General features: G+C 44.1%; 2 protein-coding genes across 4 annotated transcripts; one reads left to right on the forward strand and one right to left on the reverse strand.

Moving 5' to 3' along the window:
• The first annotated feature begins 77 nt into the window (after positions 1 to 77).
• slx4 (SLX4 structure-specific endonuclease subunit homolog (S. cerevisiae)) lies at positions 78 to 11,273 on the forward strand. 3 transcript variants are annotated; one of them, XM_053229350.1, is made up of 15 exons: positions 78 to 1,822; positions 1,964 to 2,400; positions 2,777 to 2,921; positions 3,158 to 3,338; positions 3,440 to 3,664; positions 3,751 to 3,989; positions 4,289 to 4,575; positions 4,811 to 5,021; positions 5,167 to 5,252; positions 5,383 to 5,529; positions 5,948 to 6,117; positions 6,537 to 8,779; positions 8,890 to 8,989; positions 9,721 to 9,981; positions 10,552 to 11,273. In XM_053229350.1, exons 2-15 carry the CDS (start codon positions 2,071 to 2,073, stop codon positions 10,901 to 10,903), a joined length of 4,977 nt encoding a protein of 1,658 aa, XP_053085325.1. In that variant the 5' UTR covers positions 78 to 1,822; positions 1,964 to 2,070; the 3' UTR covers positions 10,904 to 11,273. The 3 variants fall into 3 exon arrangements, with proteins under 3 accessions (XP_053085325.1, XP_026803781.3, XP_053085326.1); XM_026947980.3 differs by having other exon boundaries at positions 78 to 2,400; positions 2,780 to 2,921; XM_053229351.1 differs by lacking the exons at positions 78 to 1,822; positions 1,964 to 2,400; positions 2,777 to 2,921; positions 3,158 to 3,338 and having other exon boundaries at positions 3,524 to 3,664; positions 3,755 to 3,989; positions 10,552 to 11,272.
• Positions 11,274 to 11,492: 219 nt separating this feature from the next.
• Positions 11,493 to 17,410, reverse strand: mcrip2 (MAPK regulated corepressor interacting protein 2). The gene is made up of 5 exons (XM_026948016.3): positions 17,042 to 17,410; positions 16,826 to 16,898; positions 15,029 to 15,162; positions 13,249 to 13,350; positions 11,493 to 11,858 (listed from the first exon to the last, which is right to left on the reverse strand). Exons 1-5 carry the CDS (start codon positions 17,094 to 17,096, stop codon positions 11,788 to 11,790), a joined length of 435 nt encoding a protein of 144 aa, XP_026803817.1. The 5' UTR covers positions 17,097 to 17,410; the 3' UTR covers positions 11,493 to 11,787.
• Positions 17,411 to 18,726: the final 1,316 nt, after the last annotated feature.

Here is an 18,726-nt window from a genome sequence, read left to right on the forward strand (position 1 = left end):
GCGTCAGGGTGAATACGGATCCATGTTTAAATGTTAGATTTTCATGTGCACGTTACAAGTAAGGAATAAAACACTTGGAGCTGTGCTGTTAGAGGAAAATAATCAACGACAGGGTGGTGTGATGTGACTCTACTCAAAGCAGAGTTACTGTTACCACCCTGAAGTTGAATATTTTGCTGTAACAGTACATCCCAAAGCGTTTTATGGAACGTCTACGGGGAAAAAAAAAGTCAGTTCCTGTTATCACATGCGTTGAAGCAGCTATAATCAGTTGTTTCCTTCACCTGCCTCTCTTTCTAAAAAAAAAAAAAAAAAAAAGAAAAGAAAAGAAAGAAAGAAAAATGCAGCTTGTCATATTACCAACAAACTGGAAAGTGTCAATTCATCTGTCCTGAACACTGTTACAAAGCGCTGACACTGGAGACTCCTTCCAGAAATGTTTATCTAACATCTCACAGAAAACTTCACCATATCAACGATCAGATGTTTTTCTTTATTCGATAACTGCATGTTTTGTTTTTTTTTTGTTTGTTTGTTTATACAGGGTGTGTATGATAGAAGTTCCTGTGTAAGTTGCAGGGACTACAGGGACTTCTATCACAGACACTCTGTATAACATATTAGAGAGAATACGTTAATATAATCCTGCGATTTGTTTGTAGCCAGAACTACTGTCAGAAAATCAACCAACACCTTCTGACCAATCAGAATCGAGAATTCAGCTGTGTTTCTTTTTAAATGTGATCTGATGTCTGTGATTAGAGCTGCTTTTTAAAAAAAAAAATTTTAGTAGATAAGATGTGGAAGAACAGGCCCTCATGGTTGTTATCTCACGGCAAGTTCTTATCGTCTGCATCACCAAATGCACTTGCACCGCCAGAGGAGGTGTGTGTGTGTGATCGTGTGTGTGTGTGTGTGTGTGGAGCAGGTATGCATGTTTCTACAGGAACACACTCTCATCTCAGCAGCAAGAGCAGTTTATCTGAACTATTTCCTTAGTGATTTAAACACTTCATTGCCTTTCATTCTTGAGCTTCATGCACCGGCTCGCTGACCGTAGTCGAGGATGTGTAGATGGTGTAGTGACCTCCATCACATCCAGTTTTAACATGCCATCTTATCTTCTAGCAGAAGGGTTTCTGACTGTAATTCAGCATCATCTCTACAGTGTAGACTGCAGAAATAATCATATAATCTACTTGCATTAAAGCCACACACACACAACCATGTCAGTGGCAGTGTGCTGAGGTAAACATGTGTCGTTCGTGAGCGAGTCGACTCTTTGAGTCGATTCTAAGGAGTCAATGATTCTCCCTTTCACCTAAAAAGTTGCTTGTATTATTATTATTATTATTATTATTATTATTATTATTTGTTGGTATATTTTTACATGGACGTTATGAAAACAGGTGAACGACAGTGTCTTGGCATTTTTTAGGTTCATTTATGCTTTCTATTATTTTATAAAACTAATTTTAAAACCCCTTTTTATCTTCTGTGTAGAATTTCAACTCATAATTCTTTAACTTTTGTGGATTTGAAGCGTTTTGAGTTTGTTCAGTTCAGGATTTTGCCGCGTGACGCATTAACAAGGCGACGGAAACATGTCACCGGAAGTTTTGAGCGGCGGTTGAGAGGAAGAGGTTTAAAAAACAGGAACTAGACGGATTGAAAATAGCGATATATTTTAATTTAAGATATTTAAAGGTAAAATGGCGGGCTTCCTAAACGATATTTAAAGGTAAAATTGCGACTTTGGAGGAAAAAAAAAAAAACGTTTAAAGATAAAATGGCGACTTTGACAAAAAAAAAATGTTTAAAGGTAAAATGGCGGCTTTGGTCTTAATTATTTTTGTATAATCAAAAAGCGCGTGCTGGTTCGTTCGCTAGGTAGTTAATTAAATTTGTTATATGTTAAACGTTATTATAGTTGAGCAGAATTTGTGGTATATTTGTGATATAGGAAGCAGGACATGTCAGATTAATGTGAAGCTGCACATCCAGCTGTGACAGTCAGCTCTTCTTCACTGGATCTCGCGCATAAACATTAGGATGGTGTGATATAATCTGATGCTCATGGACGACTCGGACCAGGACTTCTCCTTCCTCTGCTCCCGGCTCCTGAAGAGAGTGCGACGGAAAGGTGGAGAGTCTGGGGATGAGAAGAAAACAGTGGTGCAGGATGAAGGAGAAGAAGAAGAAGGAGGAGGAGGAGGAGGAGAAGGAGAAGACTCGGGATCTCAGATCCAAAGCAGGAGCAAAGCGCCTTGTAAAAGGAAAAGGGAGAAGAAGTCTGTACTTTTGCACTTTTTTGAGCGGAAAAGTACAGACAAGATCCTTACTGATGGAGGATCAGAGGCTGCAGTAGTAGTAGGAGGAGGAGGAGGAGGGGAGCAAAAGGTGAATATGCAGTTCCTCTTCTTCTTTTCCAGCTGTTCTTATCTCCATGCATTATGTCTTATGTCAAGATCCATCCACGGTGTGACCCTGTGCTCGAGTTACTGGGTTTCCTCCGGGTTCTCCGGTTTCCTCCCGTCTCACAAAAGCATGCGTTATGCAGATAGACGACTCTACATAGCCCCTTGGTGTGAATGAGTGCACGGAGCGCTACGATGGACTGGCGTCCCATACAGGGATCCGGCTCTGAAGTGCTTACTGAAAATGATTGCGTATCATTACCTCTATTTACAGAGCCTCTGTACTTTCATGTACTGTATGTTGCATCCTGATTCCACTTTGTCCCGCTGAATACAGAGGTTGCATTGATTTGTGTTAGCAGAAGGTGCGGGCGAAGGAAAAGGTGCTCAGCAGGATGCAGAGGTTTAAGAGAGCGACTCCGCCTCGCCTCGTGCACACCGATGTGGAGGCGAGTGCGGAATCTTCTGTCCAGCCCACCGAGACACAGTCACTTCCCACGCAAAGTAAGATCAGATCAGATCAGATCAGATCAACCCCCGGTGCGTAATGTTTAACAGATTTGTAGGAATAACACAGCAAGTGATAAACATTTGATAAGATATGATATAAGAGCTGTCCAGGTGGCTTGGCATACCTTAAAGATCCAGCATGTATAATTGTGACCATAAATGCTACATTGGAGTGTAGATAGACTTGTACTTGAATTATTATTATTATTATGTGTGTGTTGGTGTTTTAGGGCCTGCTGAGAAGCAGGAATGCGACGAGCTCTTGGCTCAGAGGTTACAGCAGCAGTTAGACCGTGAGGCTGAGAGTCAGGCCGTAGTGGACGTGGAAGACGGAGGTCTGTTCTTCTGCCAGCTCTGCTACAAAGACCTGTCAGCTATGAGCCATCAGCTGCGCACTCAGCACATCAACCGGTAGCAAAGCTCTCGGTCACTGACGAAAACTGACAAACACAGAACGTATGTTGGTGTTATGATGAATACAGCATTGCTTGCTCTGTTCTGCTTGGATTCAGGTGTCTCGACCAGCGTGAGAACAGCACCTCAAGGGTTCCTGCTCCTCCTCCTCGTCCTCGTCCTCCTCCTCGTCCACGCATACCCGAGTGCCCTATTTGTGGGCGGGGCTTTAAGTCAGAAAAGACCCGCTCCACACACTTAAAGCGCTGCTCGGCGAGCATGGGCGTGTCTCCGGCTGAGCTGCTGCAGGCCCTGCAGAGACAGGCAGCCGAACGGGAGAACGGGTAAGTAGTTTAATCCAAAACGGCAGAAATAAGTTGTACAAAGTCGTGATTCTTTGTACGCTTCTGACTTTCACGCTTATGTCTAGGCAGCAGGCAGGAGGCAGCAGCGACACTTCAGAGTCCAGCATGCCAGCCAGGAAGAAAGCCAGAAAAAAGGCGCCACGCATGGATGAAGACACCATGGTGGCTCTGGCCCTGTCTCGCTCTCTGCTGGAGCAGGAGAAGGAGCGAGAGAGAGACAGGGAGGAGGAGAGACGTATACGGGCACAGCTGTCGAGCGGTACGGCAGTCACGGCTCCTGTGGTACAGGGGAGAGCTGGAGCCGGTGAGTTAAGTGCAACTTATTGCATTCATATGACATGGAAAGGCACGACGTTAGTGCGTCCAAATGTAGTGCTATTTAAGCTCAGATTAAATACCTGCATCTTTTTCGATCCAAGATTGAACGCACAGGTTTAAATCAGAAAACAGATATTTGGAGCACTGAATAGATACGCCCCAGAGTGGCCCTGTGTTACACTCCTATAATAAATATTCTATAATAATATTAGTGTGTGTGATGTGCTGTTGAGTGTACGATAGTGCAGTGTGAGATGTTGTGTATAACAGGACCTTCTTGCTCAGGTAAGAGTCGAGTAAAGAGGAGGAAAGGAGCCCCGGCCGCTCCCCCTCCCCTCCTCCTGGTGCAGGACCCACAGGCTGCTCTGAACCGGATCCAGGAGCGAGTCTCATCGTTGCTACTCATCCCCAGACCTCCTACTCCTCCCAGCCCCACCCTGCAGCCCTCTGCTCTCTCCACACACAACCTTCTCTGGCTCCAGAGTGCGCTGCCTGGAGGAGGACCAGCCTCGCTTTCTGAGTTTTACACTGCAGAGCTCGGAGCGTTCATGCAGCCTTGGAACAGAGAAGAGGTGAGATGTTCTCACACACACACACACACATGTTTAAAGTGAATGACGTCTACAGGATCTATCATGCCATGATGTGTTTAAAAAAAAAAACATCACAAAGAATCTTACCTCTAAGAGTTGGCATTAATAGGTCCTAGCTAAGAGGAACTAAGTTTCTTCCCTCTCATTGTCACTTTAATGTAGAATAAAAGAAGTTGTAACTGTTTGCCAATTATAATTTGTGGTTTCTCCACAGAATAAAAAATCTCCATTGTCAGAGGTGACACCAGTAAAACCGCGTCCTGCAGCAGCCTCGGAATCCGCCGCGGCTCCAGAGCAGCACGTAGCTGCTTCGACTCCACGTTGCACCTCCACCCCGAGTCTGGGGATACCCGGGACACAGGCCCTGACCGACCTGGTGGATCTGGCTGAGGAAGGCATGACGCTCACCCAGTACAGATACACCGGTGAGAATCTATATACACCAGGAGCTCAATAAGATCACGCATCTCTTCTCTTGTTTTATAGAAACCAGAAACTGATCCTTCTGTCTCTCTCTCTCTCTCTCTCTCTCTCTCTCTCTCTGTCTCTCTCTCTCTCTCTGCTGTACAGATAACAATTCTGCTCCGTTATCAGAACCTCCTCTCAGTGGATTTGTTCCCGAACCTACAGAAACCCGGAGACCTCCTATAAACTCAGTAACTCTTCATCTAAAGCCTTCTTTATCTAGAAAAGAAGTATTATGAATCCAATGAACAGAATCAGCTGTACATGCAACACTTGTTAGGATGGACTGCGAGTCTTTATTTGTCGTTTGTGTGTCCTCAGACGAGTGTGTCCAGGCTGTGTTCTGATCTGGGTAGCATGGTGAACAACCCTCAGCTCAGTGATGTGCAGCTGCAGGTGGACAGCGGCGACGTCTACTTCGCTCACTCGTTCATGCTCTACACCCGCTGCCCCCTGCTGGCTAACATGGTAAATACACTGTAAAGTCTAATCTTTAGTGTCTATGTACTGTAACTGGTTCACTTGGCCCATGATTGTCCACATCATAACAGTTTTTTTTATGCGGATGCATAATTAGTGTGATATTGTTAAAGGATTTAAGGGTTAGTATTTCATAAATGAGGAATAAAACAGGACAAGGTGGGCTGTTATAGGAAAACAATCAACGACAGGGTGGCGTCTTGTAGCCCCGTGTTTTATTTCTCTTTCACATCGGCTGTCTGGTATTAATATAAACCTGTGATTTGCAGCGACACTACTGTCAGAGCTGCTGTTAAAGAAAATTAATCGATACCTTGTGACAAATCACAATCCTAAACCGCATGTGTTCTTATTTTCTTAAGACTAGATTTGCCTAACGTGGTCTTTTTTTAAAACATGTGTCCAGGTCCATGATGCAGGTTTTGGAGTGCAGGAGGAAGGCTTTCCTCAAGCTCAGAGAGTTTTGTTGAATGATGTGTCAGGTGAGGCGGTGTACGCTCTGTTGCAGTACCTCTACACTGCTGTTTGCCACCTGACACTCACCCTGCTTCCTGATGTACTCCAGCTAGCCAGCAGGTCAGTGTGACGCCACAGTGACGTCACAGCGATCAGCTACAGTGTGAAGTTTTGTTCATGTTTATAGTTCACATGTATTAAATCAGCAAGTCAGACATTACTTGTTAGATGCATTAACCTTAGACCTCTGATGGGGTTTTTTTTTTTTTTTTGAAAATTGTCCAAAATTCAGTTTAGCCTAACCATTTTCTTAACAACATTTGGTATGGTCTGTGTAACCTAAAAAGGACAAAAACTGATGGAAAAGAGGGGGGCAGCAATAGTGTCTAGTCCCAAGTTGTCAGCAACATGCCTAATCCAGACTTGTGTTATGGCAGTTGATGCTTCATCACTTAGAAACAGCATGTTGGACCGTCTCTGGTCTTTTTTGTGTTCGGTACTTCAGTATGTTGTTGTTTATTTGTGTGTTTGTGTGTTAGGTTTGGTCTTTCTGAGCTGCAGCAGCAGTGTGAGCAGTACACTGGAAATCCAGTGGAGGACCCAAGAGAACAGGAATGGGACGCTTCCCTGGCTCATGAGCCTGCAGCTGAAGCCCAGCAGAGTCTGGCCGATACTCAGTTCCTGGAGCTCCTGCGCTCCATGTGGGAGCAAGAGGATGGCGATGGCGAGGATGTTGGGGAAGCCAAGAGAGGGACGGAGGGCGAGGACGAGGAAGGCGGCGGAGATGGAGAGATTAAAGAAGATATCGTCAATGAGGACGAGCTGAATGAGATTTACAAGTTTGTGGCCACGCAAAGGAAGATGGGGGCTGAGGCAGAGGTGAGCACTGACAGTGGTGATGAAGATGAAGAGGAAGATGAGGGAGTGAACATCTGCTCTAACGCAGAAAAAAGGGGTGAAGGAAAGCAAAATGTCAAAATGGAGGAGGCAACAGACATGCCTTGCAATGCTGAGGTTGATTTGAACCCCGGATCTAATAAAAATGTGCGTCAAAGCGGAGGTCCGGACGCCGGTTTAGACCGGAGCTACAACCGTCTGTTCTCTGAGTCCTGGGGAGAGTACACGGAGCCATCTCAGCCGCAAACTCGGCATTTAGACCAGAAGAATACACCTACCTCTCGGCGCGCGTCTTCAGTCGACGAAGTGATCGATCTGTCCGTTAGTCCCCCGCGGGAATCTGGAGAACCAGCCAGGTCGCAGTTTCCTGTGACCGGCATGTCTCCAGGAGAAGTGCCAGGACAGACTCCAGACCGGAGTGTAGCAGTTCGACAGTCGCTGACTTCGGAGAGTCCGAACGCTCACGGCATCTCACAGGTCACAGCAGAACACTCGAAACTCTGGTCTAAACACCCCTCAACTTCAGCTCTTAGTAAAACCAAGCTTACAGTAACTCCTTCACTGCCCAGTAGTACCAAACCCAAACTCTCCCCTCTTACACCCGATCGCAGCCAGCCTGAGCTCATCGTCCTCTCCGACTCCAGCGATGACATGGAACATGACCGCCCCGATAAAGTTCCTTCACGTGGCGACGCTCCCAGAGCACCAACCTCAACTCCGTCACGACTCAGTCTGCGGTACACTCGTATTAAAGCTAGAGAAACCACACAAGTTGGACTCTCTTCCACAAGATCAAACGAGACCCCCAATTCTGTGCATCCGGAACCTTCCAGATCTGACCGAGCAGGCGGCGAGAGCGTATTGGACGGCTCTGCTGAGGTTTCGTGGTTAATCCCGGCGACTCCAGAACCTTCAGCTCGCACCAGCACCACGCAGACCTCCAGTGGCATGCGCCGCGTTCAGCTCTTCCCCGGATCTCGCTCTTCGTTCTCCTCTTCCTTCTCTTCTTCCATTTCTGACAACCCCAAAACTACATCGTGCTCAAACTCAATCAAAGACCCTCATACAGAACATTCCCAAACATCTCCAGCTTTCAAGAAGCTCACATCACATTCCAGATTGTCCAAGACCTCACGCAGTGACTCTGTAAATCAAACTTATCCTATTTCTGCCTCCGAGCCTTGCAGCAGCACTCCTCTCCACTCAGAACCTCGTCTACAATGTGTTGACCCTCTTGGATCTCCCTTACTGAGAGACAGCGAGCTGAGAACTCAAGGAAGATCAGGTCAAGAGGGCAGACTTGGATCCCTCCTTCTTAGCCCATCTGAGAACTCGCAGTCAGAGAAGGATTCAAGCAAAAGTCCTGCCAAGTCCCGGCACTTTGATAACCCTGGAGATACTGGAGATCAGGGGATGAGCAGTGGAGATCAGGGGATGAGCAGTGGAGATCAAGAAGACAAGGAACCAGTGGAAACAAGCACAAGCAAAACAAGTGAAGTTGAAGTGATAGAGGAAGGCCTGTCCTTTGTCTTCGATGAGCCGCCCATTGCGTTCGATGACTCGTGGGGTCTGGGCGGAGCGATTGCCGAACAGGGGCCGTGCTTCAGTCTGAAGCTGGAGAGCAGTGGAGACCAAACTAGTCCTCCAGAACAAAGTGGACAGGGTGAGGCAGCTTCCCCGCACACCCTCTCTCCTCCTGGACATGGAGCTCAGCACAACCTGCCAGATCCTGAAGCTCCACACAACCACAGCTTGCCTGATGCAGCGATGTGGGACAGCTGGAAGGAAGATGATGAGGATGAGGTGGAAGTGGATGCTCTTCCTCTCTCTCAGCGAGTGGGTGCAGTGGCTCTCGCCAAGAGAGTGTCTCAGTTAAGAACGCCAGGTAACAAAGTCTCGATGTGGCATGTGATAATGCGTTAGTTTTGGCACCCACTTTAAGACCGATGTTATGGTGTTGATTTGTATGGAATATAAATGTATTTATTTATTCAGTGGCTTGCAAGAAGAAGAATCAAGCCCCACTGGTGCCCATCACGCCCATGCCAAGCTTCTCGGACATGGACACGCCTGAGCTTAAGAACAAACTGAACAGGTGAAGGCTCATTTGAATTATTAGCGCTGCACACAGTTTTGGTTTCTGCTCCCGGTCATTCACACATCTCTGCCAGCCAATCAAAGTAGAGGTGGGCGGGCACTTCAGTCACTTTTCCGTTTCATTCAGATAGAAGTTTAAATGGGCCTTGACTCTTATCAAGCAATCCAGTATACTTCAACATGCAAATTGAAAAATGGCCCCAAACGTACATGTGGCCCACCTCCTTCCTCTGGTAAATTAATTTCTATAAAAGGATTTAATCATTAAAAAAAGTTTTAATTTTTAATATTTCATTTATCGAAACATTAGCACACCAACGTGCAGCCAGTGAATAACACGAGACACACTATCCATGATTTTGGTAAGAAGCAGGTTGGCTCGTTTTCCACCAAATCTTTCAAGTTATAATTTAAAGGTATCACTATTACACAGCCATTTAATTTATTTGCAGATCAGAAACTCGACAGTTCATTGATATTCCTCAAAACTTTGGAAAATTTGGGTGACGGAGAATGAGTATCAGAACTCAAAATCCAGAGCTAGTGGGTAGCATATCTACTTACGATCTACATCTGTGTAGATAGACATCATCTGTTTTGGATCAGTAGCTGTGAATGAAGTTGTGTATTACACCTGTGTCTATGTGTGTAGCAGGATACAGGACTGTATGTGACATTAAAATAACTGAAATTGCTGTTTCCACATTTACAATATTTGTACTACACCAGGTACGGCGTGCGCCCCCTTCCTAAGAAGCAGATGGTCCTGAAGCTGAAGGAGATCCACCAGTACACCCACCAGCTGATGAGCTCCGGCTCTGAGGAGGAACCTTCTCCGCAAAACCGCCCCAAAGCTGCCCCGGCTGCCTTCAAACAGCCCACAGCGCCCCCTCCTGTCTCACCCAGGAAACCGCAATTTGGAGAGGAGGAAGAGGAGCAGTTACCTGCATCTCAGGACTCTAACACCTCCTCCACGGCCGAGTCAGAAAGGTGGCGCACACACACACTCACAAATACCAACAATAGCTGCTGTACACATTCATACATGTTCATTTGTATCTTATCTTAACTTATCTTAAGTTTATTAGGATGTCTAATGAATGCATTTGAATGTTAAAGAGGCAATAATTTTTTTTTTTTTAAATTACGTGACCCAGGATTTATGTGTAAACCCACAACATATTCGTACATCTTTTATTATTTAACTCACTCCTGGCTTCTTATTATATCTATATATATCTCTGCTACTCAAGATATAATGTACAGAACCCAGACTCAGTGACTACTGGCCCAGTGGAGCAACATTCAACAACACAGAAAAAGAGTGACTTCAATAAGTGCCTGCTGGAAATTAACTGTTTACTTGTGATGTCACTTTTAGGAGATGTACTTTAGCTTTTATTATATAGATAAATCTATGCTACTTTAATTTACAGCCCTTTTCCTAAATCAAGGGTCTTTCAGCCAAAGTTTAGGAAGCGTGTCTTGAAAGAAATGACGTTCTTTCCGTTTTGCAGTACGATTTTATTGCGTGTAACTGCGTATGATCGATTCCTCCAGATCCAACCCAGAGATGTGCGACTCTGATGGTGACGGATCCGACAGCGAGGGTATCACGGCGTCTCAGGCGGCGGTACGTGAGAAGGACAAACTCCAGGCTGTGCATTCCTTCATCCTGTCTGACCCGCTGCTGTACAGCCGCGTGCTGCAGTACCAGCCGCTCTCTCTGTGCGAGCTGAAGGCAGGGCTCCGGACAGCGGGTATCAGGCTGGGCACCACCAAGCTGCTGGACTTCCTGGACTCCCAGTGCATCACTTTCACAACGGCAAAGCAGGGCCATCCAGCACCCTTGCGCAGGAGAGCTCGCGGAGCAGGTAGAGGGAGGAAAAGACTAGCTAAGGCAGTTGAATGAGCTGCATGAGAAGGAATTATGAGAGCCCTCTGGATGAGCTGCGTGAGAGGGACTACCAGAGAGCCTTCTGGATGAGCTGCGTGAGAAGGACTACCAGAGAGCCTTCTGGATGAGCTGCGTGAGAGGGACTACTAAAGAGCCCTCTGCATGAGCTGCATAATTAAAATTCTCAGGGTTTTTATTCATGTGTTATGTTTTTTTATGTTATGTTTAAATAGAGTTTTTGATATGAAATTAAAAGAAAAATATGCCTTAACACGCTATCCTTTAATGTATTTCATCCTGTTTTCCCTAAATGCAGCACTTTCACAACCCTTAAAGGTGCAGTTTGTAATGTTTCTATATTTTAAAGATACCCAATAATGCCTGGGAATGGCCCTGCTCGTTTTGTCATTTCAGGCTGCTTACATTTTTTACAGGCCTGAAATTAGCCCCGCCCCCAGCTGATGCGGCGCCATCTACAAGGCAGACCGTTTCTGCAGGCGGTGGATCAGCAGAGTCTTCTAAAAAAATTACAGACTGCTCCTTTAATATTCTTAAGGGTCCACTGGTTTTCACTTTGATCCGAAAGAAAGATCCCAACACAAAGTACTGAAATACGATTTACTGTTTTTTTTTCATCATTTTTTTTTTTTTATGCAAAGACCAGCCAGAAAAAAAAAAAGATGTCACATTTCAGCACACTGCTGTCTCTCAAAGTTATAGCAGCAGAATGAAAATCTCACATCTCTCTCTGTCTATTGTGTATGTGTGTGTTTGTAGTGCAGTCTGGCCTCTTGGACCTAGTGTGTCAGCCTGGACCCTCACCCCATCCCCACCCCCACCATCCTTCATAACCCAGTCCAGCTCCCACGATCCCCCGCTGCTCCCCCGTTCTACACCTGTCACGACGGGTTAGCGATGGTGGCCAGGAAGCGCTGCGCCCACCACTCCTCAAGATCGATAGGCACAAAGTCTGCAGACAGAGAGACAGACAGAGACAGAGAGAGACAGAGAGAAGGGGGACAAATCAGGTCACAATCCAAGAGACACTAGTTTAACTACAATGTACAGTTTATAGTGTAATCAGAGTTGAACACCAGACAGGTATGCACAGGGAAGAACGGGTGTAAAGTACAATCCAGATTCAGTTAATTTATAATCTATTTGCATTCGAAATCTTGTTCTGAAACTGCTGTAAAGCTTTCTGAAGCTGGTTTGAGTTCTGGAGATGGATGGGGAGGAAGTGAACATGGTCATTATAGATGTGTGTATGTTACAGAGATGGTATACATATTAGGAAAGCACAGATACTGACTCTGTTAAATGCTGATTCCATTTTTTTGAGCATTTATGACCCCTTGTGGCAGCGATTATGGAAGCCACCTAAAAACTGTGGGAAAAAATGCACATTTGCTGTGGTTACTTTCACATTCTGATATTATCTAGGTGAACTCTGACCTATGAAGTCTCAAGTCTCGGCCTCCGGTCAGTAAAGGCGCAGGGTAGAACGTGCTGTTGGCATGGAGCCGTCTCATTCGCCTGGGTTTTATGGTAAGATTTCATTTTTTTTCTCTCTGCCTGCTTGGATTTTCATGCTAACGACGTTATTACCTCTGGGATTATATTGGATTTTTTTTTTCTAGAGTTTGATTAACTTTCCACCAGAAAAACAAATGAGCTTTTTAGAGAATTTATAAATAAGTTGTAGTGATATACGGATAAAAGGTCAGATTTTAATAGCAGGTTGACTTTAAACATTTTAGTAAGGCATGTTGAAAAATTTACTAGGACATGGCAGTGAGGACGCAAACGTTTCGGCTTAAAAGAGAACTGCTCCTTAGACACGATTTCTGTAATATTTAGTCCATAGTGTAACAGGATTTTGGTTTAACTGTACAACAGAGCTACATTTCCCCCCATCCAGAATCAAAGGGGGGTACAAACTTTTGCACTCCACAGGAAGGTCTCATGGTGTAAGCAGGATAACGACACAAAAGTGTCTCAATATGATAAAGTGGCAGACTATGACTGTGTTCCTCATCCAAAAGTTTCTCCGACATTCAGAGTAACTATAAATGGATAAAAAAAAACAAGCGGTGATGTTTTTAATAAATAATTGTAATCCTTTACAAACTGCCTTGGTATAAGAGGAATAAAAATATCATTAATAATAACTTCAGAGTGGTAACAGGAACGCCCCTTTTTTGCGTCTGATGACATCACAGCACCTCGGCGTTGATTATTTTCCTAATGGAACGATGTTTTATTGCTTATGTTTAAATGCTGATAGTAGCACGTTGTGTAATTTTGGTCTGTCGGGTGTTTGCAGTACGAGTGTGTGTATATAATATAGTGTGACTTACTCTTCATGCTGGGATTGGGATTCCTCTCGGCGTACTGCACTGGGCCTTCCCCGTTCTCCGGCTGAGCTCCTTCACCGAGTTTCTGCTCCACTTCCTGCCATGCTATACACACACACACACACACACACACACACACACACACACACACACACACACACACACACACACACACACACACACACACACACAGAGTGATTTTCAGTTTTGTTAATTCACACTTAAAGCACCTATTACAGCACGGGATCAACAAGCAAAGACTGGCTGCTTAAACAGAGATTACTCCGTGCAAAGCACGTGAGCTCAGTTTAACACACCAGGTCACATTACAGCCCAAATTTATTCCCGAATAAATCACACGGGGGGTATGCGGTTATCAGAAAACGATCAACAACAGGGTGGTGGAATGCAGATGCAAAGTGGAGTTACTGTTACCAGCCTGAAATCGATTATTTTCCTAAAAATGTACATGCGATAGATGATTTATCCCGTTTTATTTCCACAGCAATTTGCCAACACTACCAATTTCTACTTATTATTATTTTTTTAAAAAAACATGACACATCATACCTTTCACCTGTTTATAGATTCTACAACTTTTAATGTTGTGGAACATTATAGCAGCTATAAACATTCGTTCCCTCATCAGCCACTTTTTCTCTCTCTTTTAGTTAACAAGACAAAAAAAAAAAAAAAAAAAAAAAAATGCAGCTTGTCATGTTACTGAGAAACTGGAAAGCCGTCCATCCTGAAGACTTTTTTAACTGTACCTCTGACACTGGAGACTCCTTCCGCTAAAAGCTAAGTAAACACCCCCTCACAGAAACCTTCACCATATCGATAACAATTACACAGATCTTTTTTTTTTTTTTTTTTTAATCCGTTTAAGTGGAGTGTCCGCCGTACCCATGAGTGAGTCGTTACTATAGAAACGACATGTATGAATATGTTGTATGAATATTCCAAGTGAACAATAATAGTAATCTGAATTTTGTGAAATCTCAGGAACGTGAAGAGACAGACTCGGGTTGGAGGTTTGGCATGTGGTTCGGCCTGTAGTTTGAAGCTGGATCTGCACTTTAGAAGGGAATTTTGATTCATATATAAATACACGCTTCAATATTTTATAAAAGTGTGCACATGTGGTGTTAACTGAGATTAATTATGAATTGTGAGGCGAGCGTTTGTGGATTTAGACATGAACCTTGTACAGTGCTAAACTGAAGGCTGTTACCTTCCGTTATTCTTTAACAATCTTCAGACATTAAACATTTTGGCTCGACTGCAGTCAAGTTTTTTTTTTTTTTTTTTTTTGCTAAACAGTCTTTAAAGCAGAAGCTTGTGTATTAAACTACAAACAGATCGGGGATATGGGCAGTGCTCTGACTGGTTTTTGCAGCGAGTTGCATCAGCCGCTTGGTGGGTCTGCTCTGGAGAAAGGAGGAGCTGCAGAGATAAGAGATTTGGGTTCGTTTCAGCAAAAGCAGCGTGGCAATTTAACACACTCACTAAACCACCTCCTGAGTGCTGGACGCTAGTACAAAGTCTAGAACCAGACCAGCTCAGAGCTCCTGTCGGTAACGCTTAATTAGAAAGTTTCCATTAAACAGACACTGAACTAACTTCATCACATGTACAGCCTTAACTCCTCAGGCGTAAAAAAACAAAAACCCTGACCATGCCATCTATCACCGCCATCCCTGTGTCATGGTCAGTTCCGGCTTTGGCCTCGTTCCCAACTACAGAGACTTTGTACAGACAGTTGTACAACTCATCACCTCACCTTCGTAGACGAATCGCACGTTCTCCTCGTGTGCTGGCGTGAAACCTTCAGCCGTGTCTTCCTCCTTTGGCGAGGTGGATCTGAGAAAGCGCTTTGTGTTGAGGCGCTGAAATACAATTTTAGGGGCGGGCGAGCTACAAAAACAACAACAAAACCCATGTTAACAAAGTCATACGCTTCTTGAGAAGCTACTGAAATGAAAATACATTTGCAACGTCCAGCTTCAAATATTTAAATATACATATCATCTTGAAATGATATTTTCATCTCAATCTAATGGCTTCACATTTTTGGCCACGCCTCCTACCTGAGAAATGACACCAAACTACATACAGAGTTGTTCTCTGTGATGCATTTTTTCCCCCATTATATATATATATAGTGTCCAAAACCACAGAAGTCATGGTTTGAAATACTGAATAGCTTCGGACAGGATGCTAATCTGGTAGCTATAAACGTCCCTTTCTACATTAGCTCCAGTACAAACCTCAAGTAGCTAAAGTCTTTAATGAAACTCTTTATAGAGACGTCAAATATGTGTGTTGTAGAAAAACTGGGCGGTGTGACGAAGCAGAGTTACAGTTACTACCACAAAGTTGATCATTTTCTAACAGCAGTATTAGTAACAGTGCAGTGTGTATTAATGAACAGCACCTCATACTGTTTATCCATTTAGAGTTACATTTAATGTTGTGGAATGTCCACGAAACTAGTCAGTTCCTGTTATCACTTGTGTTAGAAATGTCAGATAAATATCTCCTTACGCATAACTTTTTTTTTTCGTTTATGTGGAACATAGATCATACAAGTCCCCCGTGCAAATTATTACAGAAACGCTAACACTTTAGAACAAGGGCTTTAATATAAAGCTTGTGCGATTTTGCTGTTCCGGAAAACTAATCAACACCGTCTGACCAATCAGAATCGAGAATTTAACAGCGCTGTGGAAAAAGCCATTATGAAATATAGTTATGAAATCCTCTCATCAGCTAACTGAAAGAGGAACCTGATCTAAAGTAAAACATATCTCACTGTAGGCTTGATAGTGCTCTGGGCTGCGTCCCAAATCGAGTAATAAGTAAACAATGATAGTAACGCTATGCCAGAATATTACATAACTAAGTGTGTGTTTTTGTGACGCAGCCACTGTCTGTTTAGCCATAGGATACTACTTTGAAGCACTATCCAGTGCAATTTGTGATGCGTCCTTCCGAGTGAGAACACGCGCAGGGTTTCTAACGTGGAAATGAAACACCGAACGTTATTTAAAGGGAATAAAGAGAGAAAGAGGTGATTAAAAGTGCATTAGATAAGATTAGTCCTTTTTTTCCCCCCCAAGATTAGAATGATTGTTGTTATCTCCTTGAACTCCTCCCCCATTCCCACCCATGTTCACAAAGCTCCGCCCCCAGGATCTGTCTTACAGCAGTGTGACTGGAGGACATTCCAAATACAAAAACAAGCTTTCCGGACCGGAAGTCACTTTTCCAAATGAGTTTTCTCAGCCAAATAATACTTTTATCCTGATGGTCATGGATTAAACAATCGTTTTTTATCATGTTCTGTATATTTTTGTACAAATAAGAAGGAAACAAACAATCGACTATTGCACCTTTAAAAGGGTTTATGGCTGTGTAAACACCGGAAACACACGCGCACGCGCTGAGGTACAAGGTCATAGGGTGCAGACGAGCACGCGACACAAAGCTAGTCAGTCACTGTTTAAGCAGGATTGCTCCACGTGTGTGTGTGTGTGTGTGTGTGTGTGTGTGTATGTGTGTATAGTCTCTTACTCACTTGGACTCGAGCCAGTGGCTCCGTTTGTGCTTCAGGTCGGTGGCTTTGCTGTCGATCTGCTGCTGTGTGGGACCTGACAGAAATAATGCCCAAAAAAAACAAAACACAACATCACCATCATCATCATCATCATCATCATCATCATTATCATTATCACCTGACCGGAAACGCATGTCATTTCAAAAGCGCACGCGATAGTTTATGAAGATTTCGCACCTGTTCTCCGTTGTGTAACGAGTTTGCTCGGGCCTCTGGTAATTGTGTACATCATGCGCGAGCTCGAGATCCTTTGGAGCACCACCACACACTCTCACACACTCACACACACACACTCACACTGCAGCGTTTCCCACACGAGATGTTAATTCAGTTCCCAGGTTGCGCGCGAGCTGGTGAAGGTCTGAGGATCAGCCGGTTGTGACTGAGGTTCAGGATCCACGAGCTGAACTGAACTGAGCAAGTCAGTGTGCAGGTCACGCGGCTGAAGGTGAGAGCAGGGAGCAGCGCGCGCGCTCAGCCCGGTGTCCTTGATCGCCGGTGTTAGAGGTCCCGTCTGATTTCAGCTCAACTTCCCTCACGCTGCAAGGACACTGTTATGTAGTGAAGTGACTGTGAAGGGGTTACACAAACCAAAAAAAAAAAAAAAAAAAAAAAGACAGAAGGTCACCTGCGCCTCCCGCTGTGACGTCAGCACACGCCCCCTTTTTTAAGGCGGAGCTCCAGACACACGCTATGTCCAAAACCCACAAATCATAGACTCCTCAATATAAATAAAATATTAATATCTGCTAAGAAATTTCAAGACTGTAAAGTATGCCTGATTATATCACCCTGCTGGATAGACTTACACACTTCTCCACAACACTTTCCGTCCTCTGTAGTGCACTTATACAGCGAGTGGAGAGTGATTGAAGAGTGATCCCTGCGTGCGTTAAAGATCAGGGTTGCCAGTGTGGTCGATTTTAACCACCAAGAACAAGAGATGTGAAGATCAACTTAAAAGGTAGTGATATCTGGTGAGGCAATGAAAGTGTGATAGAAAGATGTGATAATGTGATCATGCGGATAAATGAATATAAACATGACAGGCGTGTGTGTGAGTGTGTGTGTGAGTGTGTGTGTGTGTGTGTGTGAGAGAGAGAGAGAGAGAGATATGTATACAAAATGGCAGCTGTGTGATAGGTAGGGAAGATCTGAAGAAAAAAAAACAAAAGTGGAAAATTTGATCCCTTACAGACAAGTCACATGATTCATGAGAATTTTACACTTGGTACTTTTATACACTTATAGTGTGTGTGTGTGTGTGTGTGTGTGTGTGTATTTTCAGACGATTCATCATGTCTTACATTTTTGCATGGGTTCACATGCACTTTCATAGCATACTGAAAGCTATACTGTATGTATGTATGTATATCATATATATATATATATATATATATATATATATATAAAACATGGTGACAGTATTCAATCACATCAATCTGGCAACCCAACTCTAGACGTGTAGGTTAGTAGGTGAAAGGTTTTGACGCGCCATTAGGATAATTAATTTATCTATCTTCATTTGTGAGGTGGTACAAATAGATATTCAAAACCTCTTTATGAATATTACGTTTATTTTTTTTTTTATCATCAGACAAAATGACGCAGAGGTCTGCGTAAATCCTGCGCAAATGTCAGCGCAAACCCCGATTACAGGTCTGCGTAAATCGTGCGCAGACACGAGCAGCTCCAGTGCGCCGCTGTAGCGGATCAGGCGGCTTCATAAAGTCCGGGCTTTTGAGGTCAAAGTGCGTCACGTCGTACAATCCGACTTTTACAACCACACCGAGATAAAAATGATCATTAACACTGTCTTTTATAACTCCCTACTGAATTAAATGAGAGTTGGGGGGGGGGGG

This window comes from Pangasianodon hypophthalmus, chromosome 25 (genome assembly GCF_027358585.1).
Source record: "Pangasianodon hypophthalmus isolate fPanHyp1 chromosome 25, fPanHyp1.pri, whole genome shotgun sequence".
In the NCBI taxonomy this organism is placed as follows: domain Eukaryota; kingdom Metazoa; phylum Chordata; class Actinopteri; order Siluriformes; family Pangasiidae; genus Pangasianodon; species Pangasianodon hypophthalmus.

Excerpts from the sequence above, each read along its gene's own strand:
- slx4 (XM_053229350.1), top strand. The coding sequence starts at position 2,071 with ATGCTCATGGACGACTCGGACCAGGACTTCTCCTTCCTCTGCTCCCGG. Across the intron at positions 5,253-5,382 it reads GGAGACCTCCTATAAACTCA|ACGAGTGTGTCCAGGCTGTG; the intron begins GTAACTCTTCAT and ends GTGTGTCCTCAG. Across the intron at positions 5,530-5,947 it reads GCCCCCTGCTGGCTAACATG|GTCCATGATGCAGGTTTTGG; the intron begins GTAAATACACTG and ends ACATGTGTCCAG.
- mcrip2 (XM_026948016.3), bottom strand. The coding sequence starts at position 17,096 with ATGATGTACACAATTACCAGAGGCCCGAGCAAACTCGTTACACAACGG. Across the intron at positions 15,163-16,825 it reads AGCCACTGGCTCGAGTCCAA|CTCGCCCGCCCCTAAAATTG; the intron begins GTGAGTAAGAGA and ends TTGTTTTTGTAG. Across the intron at positions 13,351-15,028 it reads CGTGCGATTCGTCTACGAAG|CATGGCAGGAAGTGGAGCAG; the intron begins GTGAGGTGATGA and ends GTGTGTGTATAG.